We start from the raw sequence: 21507 nt of genomic DNA on the forward strand, positions 1-21507 counted from the left end.
GCACATTAACATTATCGTACACAATCGAGGGACAATTTACAATTATACCAAGCCGATTAACCTACAAACCTGTACATCTTTGGAGTGTGGGAGGAAACGGGAGATCTCGGAGAAAATCCATGCAGTTCACGGGGAGAACGTGCAAACTCCGCACAGACAGCACTCGTAGTCAGGATCAAACCAGGGGGCTCTGGCGTTGTAAGGCAGCAACTCTACCACTGCCCAGGACGAAGTATCTCTTATCAGAAAAAGTGCAAAAAAAAGTATCTTCTTGGATCTTATGTTGCTTTCTACAACAGATCCATCGACAGCTATTTTCAAAAATGGACAAAAAAGACATTGGTATTGCAATAAAGTTTAATGGTTTTGTACATTTGCAAGCAGCATTGTAAACTCATATTCAATGCCAGTTTCCCGTTTGACAGTAAATATCAATTTTTTCCTTGTGCTAGCAAGTATTTTTACCACAACTTAATTTTTACAGATACAACTAAATTGATATTGACAAATGAAGTGTGACAGCTTTCACTGCAGAGAAAGGTTATTAGGTTTAACCTGACGCCATGGTTATAAATGTGTCAAGTTTAGCCTTTGTGTTACCATGGAAATGAATACCCTCTGCACTCTGTGAAAATGGGAATTAATTTTCAATCACAACTTGCCTTTAAATTACCTTATTTTCTTTCACGTCATAGAGATAGTTTTTTTTGTACATTATACTATTAATTCATATAAAAATTATGCTGATTGTACAGACTTCCGTTTTGCCTTGCTAATATTACTAATCAGTTTGATGGCTTAATTCAAAATAACTTACACTTTACAGAATAATCTTTTAAATACTCCAGTATCAGTTACAGGATGGACAAGAAGTCCATACTTTATTAGTTAGGAAGAAAGTAGGTAGGGTCCTTTTCCATCACTGTAATCAGCTGTCGATGCAAATTTGTATTCACTGAAAGAATGCTAATTAATATTAAGATACTCTTAAAGAAAAGTGCCAATGACTCCTCCACAACAAATACATAGCCTTAATAAAGTAATGAAGAAGGAAGTTGTGACTCTTGATGGGTAGCTCTCAGCTCTTTGCCTGGTGCATTGGTGAACTATATAAACAGACTCAAATTTATCAGGTTAGAGCAGTAATCTAAAATGCAAATTTACATAAGGCCACCAAGCTGTGTAGATGAATCACACTGGAAGTCACATCAGCAGCCATCTGTAATTTCCTTTGAATCTGAGGTTAGAAGTTGCATCTACTAAGGCAAATATCGAGTACTTTCACTGCTGCTCCAGCACCCCAGCACAATCTGTGCCGCGACATCGCCTCTCCTGGGTTGTTCGGCACTAAACCTGTGAATATTCAGGCCAGGGCCAGGTCACTCATGGCATCTGAGACCTCGGTGTTGACCTGAGTAGCAATGCTCGCTGCTATCACATCCAAATAAATGTCATACTGCTGGTCCATCCCCAGGTAGCTATCATTCATCAGATACACTGTGTAGATGAACCTTCAAACAAAAGAAACAAATATGCCACATTTATTTTAAGCCTCTCTACACCGATACAGAGCGAAAACTTAAATGTGTTGAAATGTAAAAATATTCTGATTAGTAATGCTGATCGCTATTAATTGCTAACCTTAAAAGCACCTTAAAATACATATTAAAAGCTCGTTTTTATTTCCATACCCTTTCCTTGAATTTATCAAATTACTTTATTTTAAGAGAAGACACAAGAAACTGCAGATGCTGGAATCTTCAACAAAAAAACAAGTTCTGGTGGAACTCAGCGGGCCAGGCAGCATCTGTGGCAGGAATGGACAGACAATAGTTTGGGCCGGGACCTTCCTTCAGACAGATTGACTGGAGGGGGAAAGCTAGATAAAAGTAATGGCCGATGTAGGTGGAATCAAGTGACGGTGGGTAATGTGATGGAAGGTGGATGGATAAAGTGACAAAGACTGGAGGTGAAAAGGAGATAAAAGAGTATCTGATAAGGAAAGAGGGGCGACGTGAAATGTAAAGCTAGAGGGAAGCATATGAGAGGAAGGGGACAGGGAGAGGGGGGAAATGGGAAGGATAAAGGGGAAAAAGGACTCGATAAAAAGGAAATAGGCAATACAGATGGAAGATGAATGCATAGAGAAGGGGAAAGAAACTGGGTGACTAGGGTGGTGAGATATGGTTGGAGAAATGCATGTGCCAGGCTGGCGGGCAGGAGAAAGAGGGGGGAGGGGGTTAGGGGGAGGGTTACTAAACACTCGAGAAATCAATGTTCATACCTCTGGGTTGTTGGAGCACCAGAATAAACCTATGCAGTCACAGGGAGAAGGTGCAAATTCTAAACAGAGAATACCCAAGGTCGGTATCGATCATGGGTCTCTGGTGCTGTGAGGCAGCAGGTCTACCAGCTGCACCACCGTGCCCCCCCCAATCAAGGAATTTGAAGATGAGTTTGATGGGGCAGGGACAAGCAGAAATAATGGATAAGCCAGGTCAGCCCTCCTTATGGATTCTGGGAAGGAGATAGGAACGGGCAGTGCAGGGTTGGGAGCTACAAGGGTGGAGGCTGCGGAGGGGAGATTGCCAGAGGTGATAGGATCTGTGAAGGTTTGGTGAACCTACTTTAAAAAATATATAAACTGCTGCTTTATCATGTATAATTGATCTTAATTCAATACCAATTTAACAAAGATATGATCTTACTATAAAACATGAACACTATTAGAAACATAGAAAATAGGTGAAGGAGGCCATTCGGCCCTTCGAGCCAGCACCGTTCATTGTGATCATGGCTGATCATCCACAATCAGTAGCCTGTGCCCAACTTCTCCCCATATCCCTTGATTCCACTGGCCCCCAGAGCTCTCTCTAACTCTTGACTACCTAACTATTGACCTTCTCATCTTTGAGTTTAGAGTTAAAATTTGGAGCACCTCATGTTTTTAATGGTATTGCCAATAAAAGTGTTTAAGGTCATTTAATACATTTACTCCAGTTAAACAAATACCATCAGTTGAAAACAAATTTTGCAGAATTTGGGGTTTTCCAAATAGCAGCAAACAGTACAAAACTGAAGAAAACTATATTTCCACACAGCTGAAGATGACTTTGCCAACCCTCTTAAAGGTAGTATACTAATCCCACAGAATGGGTTGATGTTTGCCAATCATGGGTCATGCTGGGGATAATGGTCTCTACTGAACAGGATATTAATAATGCAAAATGGGAAAATAATTTGAAAACAAAGTCACTGATAAACACAAGGCAGCAATGTTTTGGTTCAAAGAATGGTACATGGATAAGACAGGTTTGGAGGGATATGGTCCAAACGCAGGTAGGTGGGACTAGTGTAGACGGGACATGTTGGCCGGTGTAGGCAAGTTGGGCCAAAGTATCTGTTTACACACTGTAAGACTCTATGACTAATAGATTACTTGGAAATCTACTCTTATTATTTGAAAAGCAAGAGTGGAGCATAAACACCAGTGCAGACTAGAGGCCAAATAGTCTGCTTCTGTGTTGCTCTGTAATCCCGTGTAGCTATGAGGAGATATTAGAATTACACAATCTATTTACACGGGAGGAGAACATTTTAGCAAGTTAAGACAAGGTTTTCAAGAGTTAAATAGGATAATGCATTTTCCTTTGGTTAGGGATAGGTTAAGAGTCACGAGTTTAAGTAGCCAGGGAGGCAATGAGTGGAGAGATTAAGCGAAACCTCTCTGAATCATAATGAAACAATGACACATGCAGATCATCAGGCAGAAATCACAAGAATAATTGAGGAAAAATCCTGATGTTGGAATATGGTTGTTACTGAGAAGACCAGGGTCCATTGGCCATTCCTCAGTATTCCTAGTAAAGCAATTTAGCGCAAGCATTTAGATTGCGAGGCCAATTCAGAGAGCAGTTCTGAGTATGCCACAATCATATTGTATAGAGTCACTTGCATGCCAGAGCCATATCTGGATGGCAAGTTGCCTTCTCTGGAGACACTGGTAATGACACTGGTTTTTAGTTTATGATTTTTGTTTTAAACTCTGTTCAAATGATTACATTTTCATGCTGAGATGTGAACCTACAAGATCCCGGTTCAGTAAGTCAACATGAATATGATACCGTCTTTGTGACCAAAATAAGGTGATGTAGAGGAAGATGGAGCTCTGCAGGAATAAAACAGGTATCAGGAGTTATATTTTGCTGTCAAGCATAGGGCTTGTACAAAGATTATGGGCTGAATGGCCTCCGTTTCGCAACAAATGTATAAAATATTATGAGCTTCGGCAAAAGCTATAGGTTATTGCAGTGTTTTGTAATTTAACTTTAATGAATACCAAAAACATAAATGACTCATCACACAGGGCAGCACGGTAGCGCAGCGGTAGAGTTGCTGCTTTACAGCGAATGCAGCGCCGGAGACTCAGGTTCGATCCTGACTACGGGTGCTGCACTGTAAGGAGTTTGTACGTTCTCCCCGTGACCTGCGTGGGTTTTCTCTGAGATCTTCGGTTTCCTCCCACACTCCAAAGACGTACAGGTATGTAGGTTAATTGGCTGGGTAAATGTAAAAATTGTAAAAATTGTCCCTAGTGGGTGTAGGATAGTGTTAGTGTGCGGGGATCACTGGGCGGCACGGACTTGGAGGGCCGAAAAGGCCTGTTTCCGGCTGTATATATATGATATGATATGATAAGGTCTTGTGCATAATAGTGTAGTACAATAGGAAGTACTTGTCTCATTGAAGAGCAAATATAAAACAGCAAGTTATCACTGGGCATATCCAAGTATTTCATTCCTCAAGTAATCTGGAGGGTCCTCGTGCTATTTCTAAGAGCAGAAGTTAAATAAATTAAGATTACCACAACTTTCACACTGGGACACAAAATGGAGCTTTGCTTTAGTTTTAGTTTAGTTTAGTTGAGTTTAGAGATACAGTGGGGAAACAGGCCCTTCGGCTCACTGAGACCACGTCGACCAGTGATCCCCATAAATTAACACTATCCTGTAACACTAGGGACAATTTACAATTTTTACCGAAGCCAATTAACCTACAAACCTGTACATCTTTGGAGTGCGAGAGGAACCGGAACACTTTTTATTGTTTTTGATAAAATAAGATTACAGAAAATACAGTGCATTCAGAAAGTATTCACACCCCTTCACTCTTTCCACATTTTGCTACGTTACAGCCTTATTTTAAAATGGATTAAAAAAAAAAAAATTAAATCATCAATCTACACACAATACCCCACAATAAAAAAACCGAAAACAGGTGTTTAGAAATGTTTGCAAAGTCATTAAAAAGAAATAACTGAAATATCACATCTACAAAAGTGAAGGGGTCTGAATACTTTCTGAATGCACTGTATATATTTTTTAAACTTAGTATTTTACTTTCTTTCAGAACTGCTTTGTGCAGATGCAGATTTAGTGGTTAAATTAATAGTTATACCAACCTTGAAAATGGTCATTAAGGCATGAGCACTATAATGTTACTTTCACAAGAGTTTAATCCAGATTTAAGTAATTTGCCTTAATTGTTCCTCAAGGAATAACTGTCCACTCCTGACGCATCACCATTTTGCACTTTGATAAAACGGGCAATCAGAATAACAATGAGTAAATTATCTTATTGCTAAAAATACATTTAAAACCTACCTTGGTAGATTGCTGGGAATGTTATAATTGATATTATCATCTAGTATACCCAACAATCTCCCTTCTCCAGCTGTCAAGTTCCTTTTGCCCCACACTCCTGATTTTTCTGGCTTACATAACCTCCAAGTTGCTCATATTTAAAAGTCCCATTATTGAATTTAAATTCCTCCATGGGTTTGGACCTCCTTATGTTTAAACTCCTCTGGTTAAACATTCAATTCTGGATATTCTACCCTTCCAACACCAGCACATCTCCTTCTTTTTGCTTTCTTCTTCTCCTTTAAAACCCTCCTTAAAATCTTACCCATTTAACCTGATTTTTTGACACACACTCTAATGCCAACTTTTCCGAATCAATACCATTTTTTTTTCACTGCTATGTGAAGTATTTTAGGATATCTTTACCTTGCTAAAGATTACCAAAGTTACAGGGGTGGTAAGGAGTAAAGGGATCATACCTTCCGGTGACTTCGGGTGTATAGAAGGCTAGAGAAATGGTGCTTCGATTTCGGACATATCCAACTCGTTTCAAAGCCACCAATTCCTTTTTGTCTATTTCCCCAAGGATGACAACCCAGCCCTCGTCCTTGGCCTTTGTGAAACGTGGTGTTGTAGCTTTGCTGTTATATTTGCCCTGGCAACCAATATAAGACAACACATCAGAGAACATTTTATGTTGTTTATTAAGAATTATAAAAATTCAGCTTAGATAGTATAAATTTTAATAGACAATAGACAATAGGTGCAGGAGGAGGCCATTCGGCCCTTCGAGCCAGCACCGCCATTCAATGTGATCATGGCTGATCATTCTCAATCAGTACCCCGTTCCTGCCTTCTCCCCATACCCCCTGATTCTGCTATCCTTAAGAGCTCTATCTAGCTAACTCTTGAATGCATTCAGAGAATTGGCCTCCACTGCCTTCTGAGGCAGAGAATTCCACAGATTTACAACTCTCTGACTGAAAAGATTTTTCCTCATCTCAGTTCTAAATGGCCTACCCCTTATTCTTAAACTGTGGCCCCTTGTTCTGGACTCCCCCAACATTGGGAACATGTTTCCTGCCTCTAACGTGTCCAACCCCTTAATAATCCTATACGTTTCGATAAGATCTCCTCTCATCCTTCTAAATTCCAGTGTATACAAGCCTAGTCGATCCAGTCTTTCAACACACGACAGTCCCGCCATTCCGGGAATTAACCTAGTAAACCTACGCTGCACGCCCTCAATAGCAAAATATTGGTAAGATCTACCTGATTACAGTCATTCCTTTGCTTATTCCACTCCTGTTAGAAATATCATCAAGGATGGCTGCCACCCTGATCATTCCTTTCTCTCTCTTCCCTCTTCTGGGAGAGGATTCAGGGGCTTAAAAAGTCTGACGTCCAGACTTAAGAACAGTTTTCTCAGTCCTGACTCGAAGGAGGGTCCCGACTTGAAACGTTCTTTGCCCATTTCTGAAGAAGGGTCCTGACCAGATGTATCAAGTGTCCATTTCCCCCCAGAGATGTCTGACCCACTGAGTTCCTCCAGCAGCTTTTTTTGACAGGCATGATGGATTACTGTTAAATTCAAGCCAGGTCAGATGGAATCCCAAATTTGGTAGCTGAATTGTTGGCCTTGCAGAACTAACACCTGATCTAAAAACCAGAAAGGTTAAATTTAACAGAACAAGTTTTGGAATGGGAACAACCTTGAAGTATGGGAAAGGTTACCGGTTTCACGTTTCTCAAGATTTAATCGCCCATTGAAGACACATACCTTATTGCGTGCCAGCCCTATCCTCCGTAAATTGATTTGCAGTAGGTATTCCTGATCCGCATGTAATTGTGTCCAGTTTTTCTCATCTCGCAAGCCAGTGTTTACATTAGGCAACAATCTCTCATTCTTCCCCTTTGGAGCATTTTCCCACCAGCCCTTGATGCTCAGACTAACTTCGATGACTGGAAGATGGGACAAGAAATTCCAAGCCTAAAAGGTTGAAAGAAGTTTGAATAATTAGACAATCCCTCGCTAACGACAGTGGACTCAATTTACAAAGCAGCTTTCAGTGCGGCTTTCAGAATGATTTCCAGCTACTCAGAATTAAAACACAGAAAGTAAAAGGCAAAAATATGTTAACATTATGTGCATTTGGATCTCAGATCAGAATGCATTAGTGAGATCAGCTAAAGGGACAGTTTCTCTGCACTGCTCCTGATGTTGAACTCATCCTTAGTATCTAGCTCTTGCTCTCTTTAAGTTCAACAACGGCTAATTTTCCTTCCTGTTCCTCTCCCTCATTTTCCTCACTGTATCTTAATGCATTTTGATGCTATAATTGGTTCTCTATTTAGGCACAGTCCTTCTGCCTTTCAAAACTGCCATTAACAGTGGCTTCCTCAAAAACTCACCTTGTTTCCTGTTATCGCGCTTCCAACGTTCCTTCCCATCTTTAAACACACTTCCACCTCAGCTTATTGTTCACTTTTTTCACAAATTCTGCTTCTGCCATGCAAGAATACTGGAATGACCTTCACCAAAGTAATGAGCAATACATTCTGTGATCAGGATGCATTACCACAACTCACTCCACACCTGTGAGTTCTTCTTACCCTCTTTTTAAGCCATCAATATGGTTATCTACATCATAATCCTCTTATTCTTTCTCACATGCTCCACTATGGAGACAATTGATTGGCTTCATTCTTTCCTCATTGGTTATATCTCTTGCCAAATTATTTTCTTCCTAAACTCCTGAAGCCAGTAATGAGCCATTCTTGGCTTCTCTCCAGCCTCACTGAACTACTGGATGCTCTGAGGAATGAATGAATGAATGAACGAATGAATGAATGAATGAATAAGTTTATTGGATAGACATCATGTATAGATACATGGCAGTTTTCAGTTGTTTAGAGGTGCAGCATGGAAACAGGCCCTTCGGCCCACCGAGCCCTCACTGGCCATTGATCCCCTGGTCACACTAGTTCTATGTTATCCAGCTTTCTCTTCCACTCCCGACACATTAGGGGCCATTTTCAGAGGCCAATTAACCTCCCAACTCGTTTTTGGGATGTGGGAGGAAACCAGAGTATCCGGAGAAAACTTGTGTGTTCATAAGGAGGATATGCAAACTCCACACAGACAGTATCTGAGGTGAGGATCGTACACGGGTCTCTGGCACTGTGAGGCCGCATCACAATTACCCATATTTACTTTCAGTGAAATATTAGAAGCTCCAAATCGCTGGAATTCCTTGTTTAACTACCTCTACCACTTTCCCCTAATTTTAGACTCTTTTCAACCTTCCTTATTTGAACAAGCTTTTGGTTCTCTCTCAATGTCTATGTATGTATCCAGTGACACGAAAGGGAAGATCAGATCAGTTATGGTGTTACTCAATAGTGCAGTAGACTAGAGGGTCTGACCGACCTGCTGCCTCTGGTTCTTCCGTTCAGGGCAAAGCATGTGGGTAGTTTACCATGTTAAAATTGCTTTATAAATGCAAGTTGTTGCATCATTTGTCCCAATTCAAAATTGCAGCAAATCCAACTGACAAGTGCATTACTTTTTGAAATTCGGGTGCAACAGTGAATAATGCAAAAACTATAGGTAATCACCACAGGCTTGGGACATACTTTTCTCCTATCATTGTTCTGAATACTTTTACCGTTGTCCAATAATCATTGCAAATATGATTCCCATTTCTTTTCTTTTGCTTAAAGACAGAAATTGCCCTTGCCTCCTCTGTGCAGAATAAGATGCTGTCTTCCTCTCTCCTCAGAGTACTTTCCCCTTGCTCTACTTTCTTGTGAGGAAGACGGTCACTGTTCATGGCTCTTCTCCTCAGAGAAGAGGTGACACCCTCTTCAACCTTCTCGGTGCAGAAGGTGACAGAGTTTATTGCCAAATGTTAAGAAAAAAAAAAATCCTCGACACAAATACTAAGGCACCAAAATAATATTCTCACTTAAATAAGGACTTTAACATATAAAATATCACAACTGCAGATAATGTCATCACTGCCAAAGGCAACTGAGGTGAACAGAGTGAAGGAGTTTATAGGTAAAAGAAACCCTCAAAACCACTTCAAAAAAATTTGTCCATCTAGAACATATTGAAGCAGAACTAGTACTATTTATATGGAGAACAGTCAAGATAACAACACATTGTTTATCCGTGTGTTCAAGTGCTATTGTGCTAATGCAGCTACAGAAGATAATTTATTGCTTAAATAAATCACAAAGCTCTTAGATGGTAGCTGCTTTTTGATTAAAAAATAAAAACTAGGCTATTGCAGCCGAGGCTGATAAAACATTTCAATACGATCAAAACATATTTATCTAAGGATTAATCTTCATCATTTGAATCAGATGAGAACACCTCCCCGCATGCAATTATTTAATTAGCTGGCAAAGCTTCGGGTGGTCACCAGCCGTTCAGAGCATACTGATGGCAGAACAGATGCAAATCTCATAGTGATGACTGCCTTTTCTCATTACGACTGCAATTAGCACTTAAATTGGTGCTTTAAACCCAATAATTTCCAGAATATTTTTTTCATATATATTAGCTGCGATTGTCGTGCCAAACTGGCAGAGGCAGATTGTAGAATAAATTACAAATCCAAATAATTTTCCCAATGAACAGGCTACAGTAGCCACTTCTTTTTATTAAAAACATTAATTACTTTTTTCAAAATGCGTATAATCATATTTTCAAACAAAATTTGTATTTCCAAGATTCTGCTAAAACATGAGACATCATTGAGCTTGTGCATTTTGTTTGTGCTATGAACATTATTAGATATTTACATTCATTTTATTTTGTCATATTGTTGGAACATTTCTGGTCACAACAGGACTGCAGGCATGTAAGTGAAGTAAAAACAAGAGGAAAAGAGCCGAGCGCTTGCTCGACAGAGGGGGTCAAGAAAATTGGAACATTTTTGAAAATTTACACACAAAATTACCAGTTTCGAGCCTCTTTTAGTGCATTTCAAAGTTAAAACGGACATTCCAAAATAATGTGAATATGTCACTGTATACTAATAATTTTTTTATTATTTTAATTAATTTACTTATATAATTTAATATTTACTCATGTATTTAATATTTTAATATTTACTCAGTTCCACCACTGATTTTCTGGCACTCTTGGTTCCAGAGCTTTGCTGGTTTATCCAGCCGGCCAAGGAAGTCGGCTATGGGGATAGATGTGCTGGCTCCAGCTGGCCTGGAGTTCCAGAGCCCCGGCCGCAGGTTGCAAATTCAACCCGCCGATCGGCCGTGGAAGTCCTGATGAGGTCGAGATTGGCTGCCTTGTGCTGCCACATTTTCGGGGAGACTTCCAGGGCGGGGGGATTTCAAGTGGGCTCTCGGAATTTTGTCCGGATTTCAATGATTAGCGGATATTTCTCGCGGAACCCTAGTGTTCTGGGGAACCCCGGTTGAGAAACGCTGCTATACATCGTTTATTTTCTTTTTTTCGATCCGATTTCTCCATTGATAAACGCAATTTTGGAAAAGTGAAAAAGGTGGAAATCATGCAAAAAGCGCGGAAAATGGATTTAAAAAACCATTGGAAACTTGGAAAATTCACATGCCTGGGACTGTCTTCACTTTGCCTGCCATGCCGTAGAGCAAACCAAACAAAGAGCTTGTTGCTGCCTATTTGGGTACCACTTTATGTCTGAACTCTGGTAATGAAAGCATTACTTGTAACCATTTTACCAACTAACAATTAATAAACAAGTGCTCATTTTACAATCTTTCCATAATTACATATTATAGAACTGAAACATACAATTACATTCCAAATTATAATATTTTAAATAAATCTTCTGTGGGCACAGTGGTTAAGTAACCAGACATGTGAATTAACAATACTTTTAGTTTTTAGTTCTATTTGGTTTAGAGATACAGCTGGAAACAGGCCCTTCAGCCCACCAAGTTTGCACCGACCAGCAATCACCCATACACTAGTTCTATCCTGCACACTAGGGACAATTTACAGCAGCCAATTAGCCTACAAACCTGCACGTCTTTGTAACCAAAACCAGAAATTACTATCTGCTTCTATATTGTCCATGAGGAAAATGGCCAAGCTATCTCTTTGAACTATTGGAATTCATGTAGTGAAGAAACATCCACACTGCTATTTGGTAGGAGGTTTCAGTATTTAGAACTAATGATGATATAGGAATGACTTTCCAAGTCAAGGTAATGTGCAATTTGGAGGACAATTTCTGGTTGATGCCATTCCCTTGTCCTTTAGCTGAGGTTGGAGGCTTAGGAAACAGCATTGAAGCAGTCCTGATGAATGACTGCATTGCATTTTGCAGAGTGCACACTGTAGCTATGTTTCAGTGGGGCAGGGAATACATGTTTAAGCTCGTTCTTGTGGAGAGCTGTGCAAAACTTTGGAAAGTCTTCCATCACTCTCCTGATGTCATTTGTAATGTGGCAATAAAAAGCTTAGTGGAGTGAAGGAATGTGTCATCTGCAGCAGAATATCCTGTTTCTAATCTGGTTTGTTGTTACAATATTTTGTGATTTGTGCACAATTGCGGAAGGCCTTGGGAACCAATTACCCTGTCTGGAGAAAGATTATTTACCTGCAATGCTAACACTGTTTCTCTCTCCACAGATGCTGCCTGGCCAGAGGAGCATTGCAATTACTAAGTGGTAAATTAGTTTCGAAGGAGATTTGGATTATGAATACTAGAAAAAACAAATTCCTGCAAGGGACAGAAGATTTGGACAGAGTCAGCTTGTATAATATATATATATATTTTTGTATTTATCTCTTAATTTGGACATACCTGAAGTACAGTGGTGGTTATAAATAAATTAAGGTCATGGATTAGTATTGCTGTATGCAGGAATGGAGGGATATGGATCATGGTCCATACGGCACGGTAGCGCAGCGGTAGAGTTGTGCTTTACAGCGAATGCAGCGCCGGAGACGCAGGTTCGATCCTGACTACGGGTGCTGCACTGTAAGGAGTTTGTACGTTCTCCCCGTGACCTGCGTGGGTTTTCTCCGAGATCTTCGGTTTCCTCCCACACTCCAGACGTACAGGTATGCAGGTTAATTGGCTGGGTAAATGTAAAAATTGTTCCTAGTGGGTGTAGGATAGTGTTAATGTACGGGGATCGCTGGGCGGCACGGACTTGGAGGGCCGAAAAAGGCCTGTTTCCGGCTGTATATATATGATATGATATGATATGATGTGCAAGATGAGATTTGTTTATCTTGACAAAGATATTGTGGGCCGAAGAGCCTATTCCGATGCTATAATGTTCTATAGATTAAAGATGGAGGGATGGAAAACATGATTAGCCTAAATAGTTCGTTTTTGGTGAGCAAGTGCCCTGAACCACGTCAGCTCCTTCAGCAATATCAATTTTTAAGATTCGGTTATTTTTAAATGTATGTATTTTACAGTAAAGATTTATTATTGTAATGGCTGGTATGCTTTTGTTCTTTCTGGCGATTCTCACCAATCCTAATTTCAAAAATGCTGTACTTGGTGAAGCGTGGTGGGCACACTGCCTTTCAGCTTTTTTTCGTTTAATCCCTCCATCTTTAATTTATTGTCACGTGTGAAAAGCTGTACAGTGAAAAGCTTTTGTTGCATGCTAACCAGTCAGTGGAAAGACAATACATGATTACAATGAAGCCATCCACAGTGTACAGATACATGATAAAGGGAATAATGTGAATAACGTTTAGTGTAAGACGAAGTCCAGTAAAGTCCGATCAAATAGTCCAAAGGTCTCCAATGCGGTAGATAGTAGTTCAGGACTGCTCTCTGGTTGTTGGCAGGATGGTTCAGTTGCCTGATAACAGCTGGGAAGAAACTGTCCCTGAATCTGAAGGTGTGTGTTTTCACACTTCTATACCTCTACGCGTGATGGGAGAGGGGAGAAGAGGGAGTGGCCTGGGTGCGCACGTCCTTGATTACGCTGCTGGCCTTGCCAAGGCAGCGTGAGGTGTAAATGGAATCTATGGAAGGGAGATTTTGGTGTGTGTGATGGTCTGGGCTGCGTCCACAATTCGCTGCAATTTCTTGCGGTCTTGGATGGAGTTGTTCCCAAACCATACTGTGATTAGCATGGTGTAAGATTAAACCTCTGGATAATGTTTGAATCTTGTTCAGCCACATAAATTGCAAGTCTTCTCTCATTTACCTTTTTAAGTGCACTGAATTTCAGCGGCGTAAAGTCAACTTCTTGAGGTAAGGCCAAATATACACCGAGTGATCTCACTTAAGAGTCTACCAATGGAAGCAGGCATTGGAACTGAAATTGGATAATGCGACTAAGTATAATCATTAAAATATATATTTTTTCTTGGAATTCCTATTTGTTATTTGGAGGAAAACTCAATTAAAAGGTACTAATCACCCCCTGCTGCCTTTTTTACATTAACAGCCCCTCTAAGATCAAAAACACCTTTAAAAACTATAAGACTTGATTGGCAAAGATAGGAATAGAACTGTTTATCTTAAGCTAATTCCAAGAAGAAGGATGAGTCACACAGTCAATAAGGCCAATCCAATGTTAAATATATTTCGAGAGGTCAGAATAACTCAGAGATGAGCAATTGTCAAAGGATATTTAAATAATAGCTTGCTTGAAGTTTAAATAAAAAAATACAAATGAATAGAACAACAAAAATAAATTAAAAAATGAGATTGAAAGAGCAGGTTACCTGGGAAATCTGTGCAGGCGTTAGTTCTTCGGCAACGATGGAATGAAATATATCCTCCCTCCATTCACATGCAGCTATCAATTCAGGAAGACATTCAACTGGACCTCTATAACCTTTTGAGCTGCTTTTCTTTCCACCCGCATTCCACTTCCTGACAAAATAAATTGCCGCACAAATTTCAGATTAAAACAAAAAGCACATACAACTTAGGTCTTCTGGTTCATGATACACTTCTACATGCTGGCAGAAAATGTAAAAAATATATAGTAAGAACGATTGTTTGGAATATAGGAAATAAAAATAGGTCATTTAGCTCCTCAAGTCTGTTCTGCCATGCACAGAGATCATGAATGATCTAAAACCTAACACTATGGAATCACATCCCCAAATAAGTTGTGTATAAAATCTATCAATTGCATCATTCACATCACAATTTACCCAACGGTTAATTTCATTTGTCGAAGAGAATTCAAATTTCTATTATCTTTTCTCGGCAGAAGTTCTTTCGACTTTAACTCATGACACCCATGGATTTCATTTTTAGGCAATGTCCTTTGTTCTTAGATTTCAATTGACAGAGGTATCTAGTTTCTACCTACCCTAGCAATTCCCCTTCATGCCGTTACCCGTTTCACAGATATGAAGACCTTTTCTGCCTAATTTACAGCACAAATATTTTTGTCAATAATGTTCAATGAATAAATAATAGGAATGAGAAAAAATTAGGAGGAAGAAGAATGGACTTTATTGCCTTCCATCACAGTGAGGAAAGTGGGGAATCCGCTGTGGTGGATGTTTATGTTAACTTTTATGTAGTTGTGTGTCTTGATCATTTTTTTGGTATGGCTGTATGGTAATCTGAGTATCGCTGTACCTTAACTGCTACGTGACAATAAACTGACCTTTGAACCTTTGAAATCAGTGACTGAATCCTATTTAAAAAAAAAAGAGATACAGCACGGTGGCGCAGCGGTAGAGTTGCTGCCTTGTAGCGAATGCAGCGCCGGAGATCCGGGTTCGATCCTGACTGCAGCTCCACCATGCCACCCGTATTCCGTAAAAGTACCATTAGCACATTTGCAGACGGTACGAAGCTGGGTGGTAGTGTGAGCTGTGAGGAAGATGCTATGAGGTTGCAGGGTGACTTGGACAGGTTGTGTGAGTGGGCGGATGCATGGCAGATGCAGTTTAATGTGGATAAGTGTGAGGTTATCCACTTTGGTGATAAGAATAAGAAGGCAGATTATTATCTGAATGGTGTCAAGTTAGGAAAAGGGGACGTACAACGACATCTGGGTGTCCTAGTGCATCAGTCACTGAAAAGAAGCATGCAGGTATAGCAGGCAGTGAAGAAAGCCAATGGAATGTTGGCCTTCATAACAAGAGGAGTTAAGTATAGGAGCAAAGAGGTCCTTCTACAGATGTATAGGGCCCTAGTGAGACCGCAGCTGGAGTACTGTGTGCTGTTTTGGTCTCCAAATTTGAGGAAGGATATTCTTGCTATTGAGGGCGAGCAGCGTAGGTTTACAAGGTTAATTCCCGGAATGGCGGGACTGTCATATGTTCAAAGACTGTAGGCTTGTATACACTGGAATTTAGAAGATGAGAGAGGATCTTATCGAAACATATAAGATTAAGGAGTTGGACTCGTTAGAGGCAGGAAACATGTTCCCAATGTTGGGGGAGTCCAGAACCAGGGGCCACAGTTTAAGAATAAGGGGTAGGCCATTTAGAACGGAGATGAGGAAAAACATTTTCAGTCAGAGAGTTGTAAATCTGTGGAATTCACTGCCTCAGAAGGCAGTGGAGGCCAATTCTCTGCATGCATTCAAGAGAGAGCTAGACAGAGCTCTTAAGGATAGCGGAGTCAGGGGGTATGGGGAGAAGGCAGGAACGGGGTACTGATTGAGAATGATCAGCCATGATCACATTGAATGGTGGTGCTGGCTCGAAGGGTCGAATGGCCTGCTCCTGCACCTATTGTCTATTCCAGAATAGTAACAAAAATATTGTACTGCCTGGTGGATGTTGGCAATTCAAGACAAGGATACAGGCTCATAGAAACAAGGAACTGCAGATGCTGGTTTACAAAAAAAGACACAAAGTGCAAGTGTAACTCAGTGGTACCTCGCCATCAATAACGTGCTGAGTTACTCTAGCACCTTGTATCTTATTGTTAGGATACAGGCTTAGTACTAAGAAAACTGAAAATAATTGGTTCTTAATCTTGAGATGAGGCAAACAAGAGTGCACCCTGGAGACCAATATATTAAATACATCAAGCAATATATTTGGAGGAAAAGAATAGGTTTACACATGCACTTAATAGATCTGTTGTTAATGTCAGCCTGGCCATGAGAATGTGGTGTGAAAGGGAGAAGGGAAGGGAATCAATAAATAATTCACTCTGGCATTGTGCTGAAAAGCTCCAACTTTGAATGCAGGAGCAGAAATGATTTGGCCATCTGTCTGGTCTTGTTTTAACAAGAGGTGAAAACTAGAGAAAATATTTTTTTTTAAAGAGGCAGTCCAAGATCTTAAATTTCCAATAGACTATTTACAATTCGATATCTGAAAACAAAAGTACTGGTGTGGTCCGCATGTAAATGACATTGGAGTGCACAGTTTCACAGCTAGTGGAGCTGTGCAAGAAGGAACTGCAGATGCTGGTTCAAACCGAAGATAGACACAAAAAGCAGGAGTAACCCAGCGGGACAGGGTTACTCCAGCTTTTTGTGGCTATCAGCGAGTTGAGCTAATGATTCATAGCTTCAGCAATCCGTGGCGCAGTGGTAGAGTTGCTGCCCTATGTAGGCAAGTGGTGGTACCTGGGGAGAGTTGATGGGAATGTGGGGAGAGTAAAATAGGACTTCCCCGCCATTGAAGGGATCGATAGAAGGCACTGCCTCAAAAAGGCAACCAATGTCATCAAAGAACCACACCAACCTGGTCATGCTCTCATTTCACTACTGCCATTATTTTGTGTGTGTGTGTGGGCATTTTACCTGGTAATTAAACCTTTTTAATCCAAAGCCAGAAGATTGACAAGGCAAAAAATTAATGTGCTGCTAAATTTTTTGAAAGCAAGTTGCTTTTATATGCATGTTATGACGCATGTATGTACACTATATAGACACGACAGACACTCAAATACATATATATACACACAACAATGTATTAACAAACATTCAGTAAACATATTACATAACCAATAAAGATTGATTGTGCTCTTTATGGGGGGAGGGGGAGACAGATCCAGGTATACGTGTATTCATTTTAACAGCTCACAATAATTAACAGTAATGAATACCTGAACAGATAAAGGTGTTGTTGCTCAATGTTTGGCAGGGTGAGCAAAGAGGAGTCATGTACCCATCTGCCTTGAATCACCATCTGAATCAGGTTGATTATGTTCAGTGCTGTCACAAGCCAGCCATTATTTGCAGCCACATCCAGCATAGCCTAAATAAAGTCAACAGAGAAGACAAAAGATATTATGTTCAATTTGAGGATAAGAGACGCATGACAAGCCAATGGATGATATTTTAATTCCACAATTTCTATTAAAACGGAGGTAATACATTGATCACTTAATAGTAAGTCATTACATATATCAGAACAATTAAGCCAAATCTTTGAGCCAAATCTGTGCAGATACTGGAAATTTGAAATAAGAACAGAAAATGCTGCTAATGTTCAGCAGGTCAGGTAGCGTTTGTGGATAGAGAACCCGTTAATGTTTCCTCTATTTAACTCATCTCGCAAAAGGGGTCTCGAATTTGAAATGTTAACTGGTTGTCTTTCTACAGATCATGCCTGAACTGCTGAATAGCTCTGGCAATTAGTTTTTACTACAGACCTTTTTATTGTTATGATGTGTTTGTTTCTCAGCTCCTGTTTGAATTATTCCAATTATATCTATATATATCTTTCAACTATATATATTTTATAAATTCCAATTATATATATTTTATATAAATTATTCCAATTTATATATATATTTCTACATGCCCATTAACTGGAACCATTGTGACCGCAGCAGTTCCAATCCTTCTAAGCGGTAATCAAAACCCAGTGTCCAAGTTCCACCCCTCCACATCTATCTCTGAATGTCTGACATTATAGATCAGAGATAATCCTACCGCCACTTACAGAAGTGATTGTGATGTGATTCTCGATTAATGCTCAAGTTTTGTTTGTACAAATGTTTCCACATTTTTAAAGATATATTTCTCAGAGGCTTTATTATGTTAAGTAAACAGAGATTAAAGCACCACTTTCGCTGGGTAAAGGCCTCCTTATCGCAGACTCTATTCTTTCTCCAATGATCCTCTCCCTTTCCACTTAAATCATGGCATTTCTGATAGCTGCAAATTTATTAATAATTTGCAATTTTCTGTCCTAACTGGATTCTTGTCACTATGGATGTCCAATCTCTTAAATATTCAATTCTATGTCAGGGAGGCCAAATTCTTCTCTGGTTTACACTCAGAAGGTGGATGGCATAACCGGGAGGGAGCTGGAGACATCGAACGCGAGGAGCAAGGGCCGGTAGGAGGGTGAACCAGGGTAGTGCCTCCAGCGCCTTCAAAGTCGGCTGCAGGAGGTGACCCCAGGACACAAAGATGGCCGGGCGAGGAGAGGAGAGGAGAGGAGGGGGACGTGGTTTCGCGGGAACTACTCCAGTACATCGAGCGCGTGAGCCGGCCGGACATACGACTTTGAGTAATGGCGTCAAAACATATCCCACTCGCACGTGTAATATATGCAAAAACATTTTCATTGGACAGTACCACATGTGACAAATAAAGCACAATTGAACTATTGGTTTTTCAAACATCTACAAATGTACTGCAGAAAATATCTTGACTGCTTGCATCATTGGCCTGGCATGGCAATTCCACGAGACAGGATTGCAAGAAGCTGGAGAGTGGTGGCCCCCTCCCGGCCACAGCCCTCCCCACTGTTGGAAGCATTTACATGGGGCCTTGCCTCTAGAAGGGGGCATCTATTGGGGGTAGGTTATTGACATGGATAGAACATTGGTTGGCAGACAGGAAGCAAAGAGTAGGGTTGAACGGGTCCCTTTCAGAATGGCAGGCAGTGACCGGTGGGGTGTCGCAAGGCTCTGTGCTGGGACCGCAGCTATTTACAATATACATTAATGATTTAGATGAAGGAATTAAAAGTAACATTAGCAAATTTGCAGATGACACAAAGCTGGGTGGCAGTGTTAACTGTGAAGAGGATGCTATGAGGATGCAGGGTGACATGGACAGGTTGGGTGAGTGGGCAGATGCATGGCTGATGCAATATAATGTGGATAAATGTGAGGTTATCCACTTTGGTGGCAAGAACAGGAAATCAGATTATCATCTAAATGGTGTCTGGTTAGGAAAAGGGGGAAGTACAATGAGACCTGGGTGTCCTTGTACAACTGTCACTGAAAGGAAGCATGCAGGTACAGCAGGCAGTGAAGAAAGCTAATGGCATGCTAGGCTTCATAATGAGAGGAGTTGAGTATAGGAGCAAAGAGGTCCTTCTGCAGTTGTACAGGGCCCTGATGAGACCGCACCTGGAGTATTGTGTGCAGTTTTGGTCTAATTTAAGGATGGACATTCTTGCTATTGAGGGAGTGCAGCGTAGGTTCACAAGGTAAATTCCCGGGATGGCGTGACTGACATATGATGAAAGAATGGGTCGACTGGGCTTGTATTCACTGGAATTTAGAAGGATGAGAGGGGATCTTATAGAAACATATAAAATTATTACGGGATTGGACACGCGAGATGCAGGAAACATGTTCCCTATGTTGGGGGAGACCAGAACCAGGGGCCACAGTTTCAGAATAAGGGGTAGACCATTTAGAACTGAGATGAGGAAAAACCTTTTCACACAGAGAGTTGTGAATTAGTGGAATTCTCTGCCACAGAAGGCAGTGGAGGCCGATTCACTGGATGCATTCAAAAGAGAGTTAGATGAAGCTCTTAGGGCTAGTGGAATCAAAGGAGAAGGCAGGAACTGATTGGGAGTGATCAGCCATGATCACATTGAATGGCGGTGAATGGCCTACTCCTGCACCCATTGTCTATGTATCTATGTATCATCAAGGATCCCCACCATCACTGCCATGCCCACTTATTGCTTCTACCATCAGACAGGAGATAGAGAAGTTCCACACCACCAGGTTGTTCTACTCTCTTACAATCATCAGGTTCCTGAACTAAACTGAAACACGATGGACCATTTCTTGTGCGACAATGGACATTTTCTAATTTGTTTGTGCACTATTGTTTTGCAATCTTTTTCTTTTAACTGTCTTGTAGAATATTTGTAATTTACGTATATTTTTTGTCTTCATATGCTGTCTTAGTCTATGAGCCTGAGATGCTGCTGCAAGCAAGATTTTCATTGTGCCTGTACCTCACCGTTCTTGTGCATATAACAGTAAACTCAACCTGACTTTCTTTGACAAACACCTGAACAGTCCCCCTCTATCACCACCATCCTTCTTCTTGTCGAACTTGTGCTCAGGTTGAACTCCCACATCAGATATGAAATTATAATACTCATTTGAATCCAAGTTATGCCGGTTTCTTTTTGAGGGATACGTGGAATTCTTTGTTTCAGTTCTATTCTCCGGTACTTTGATGACTGTATTGGAGTTGCTTTTCGTTCTCGTACGGAAACTCTACTGCTGATTTCCACCCCATTCTTGCTTCCATGTTCTTCATCTCTGACTCTTCCTTTCCCTCTCCTTTTTTAAACTTTTATTTCCATTCCACTGTATAAAATAGCAACCAATAGTGGGGAGTAAAGTATTGCAACCTAACACAACTGCTGACTCATAGCGAGAAAGATTAAAATTTTCACTTTTCCCCCTTTTCCTCACAGAGGTTTAGTTATACTATATGGCTTGTTTCAACTTCTCAGAGGTACAGCTTTCAAGCAGTTAAGTTTATCGTCACGGGTACTGAGGTACTGTGAAAAGCTGGAGAAAGCTGAGTTACTCCAGCTTTTTGTGTCTTTTCTCGGTGTAAAAGAGCATCTGCAGTTCCTTCTCACACATATGTAGACCAGTGTGAGGAGTGCAATCAAGGAAATCGATTATTGTTGACCAGGAAGTTCACACTTCCGGGTTCATGCCAG

General features: G+C 40.6%; 1 protein-coding gene across 2 annotated transcripts in view; it reads right to left on the reverse strand.

Moving 5' to 3' along the window:
• Window positions 1-381: 381 nt before the first annotated feature.
• ascc3 (activating signal cointegrator 1 complex subunit 3) overlaps window positions 382-21507 on the reverse strand; it is a 328254-nt gene continuing 307128 nt past the window's right edge. For both annotated transcript variants that reach the window (XM_078399847.1, XM_078399848.1), the window contains exons 38-42: window positions 17669-17820; window positions 14359-14509; window positions 7423-7632; window positions 6122-6297; window positions 382-1511 (exon numbers count right to left, since the gene is read on the reverse strand). In XM_078399847.1, coding sequence (XP_078255973.1) covers window positions 1364-1511; window positions 6122-6297; window positions 7423-7632; window positions 14359-14509; window positions 17669-17820 — 837 coding nt within the window. In that variant the 3' untranslated portion in view covers window positions 382-1363. The remainder of the gene's footprint in view (window positions 1512-6121; window positions 6298-7422; window positions 7633-14358; window positions 14510-17668; window positions 17821-21507) is intronic.

This window comes from Rhinoraja longicauda, chromosome 5 (genome assembly GCF_053455715.1).
Source record: "Rhinoraja longicauda isolate Sanriku21f chromosome 5, sRhiLon1.1, whole genome shotgun sequence".
NCBI lineage: Eukaryota > Metazoa > Chordata > Chondrichthyes > Rajiformes > Arhynchobatidae > Rhinoraja > Rhinoraja longicauda.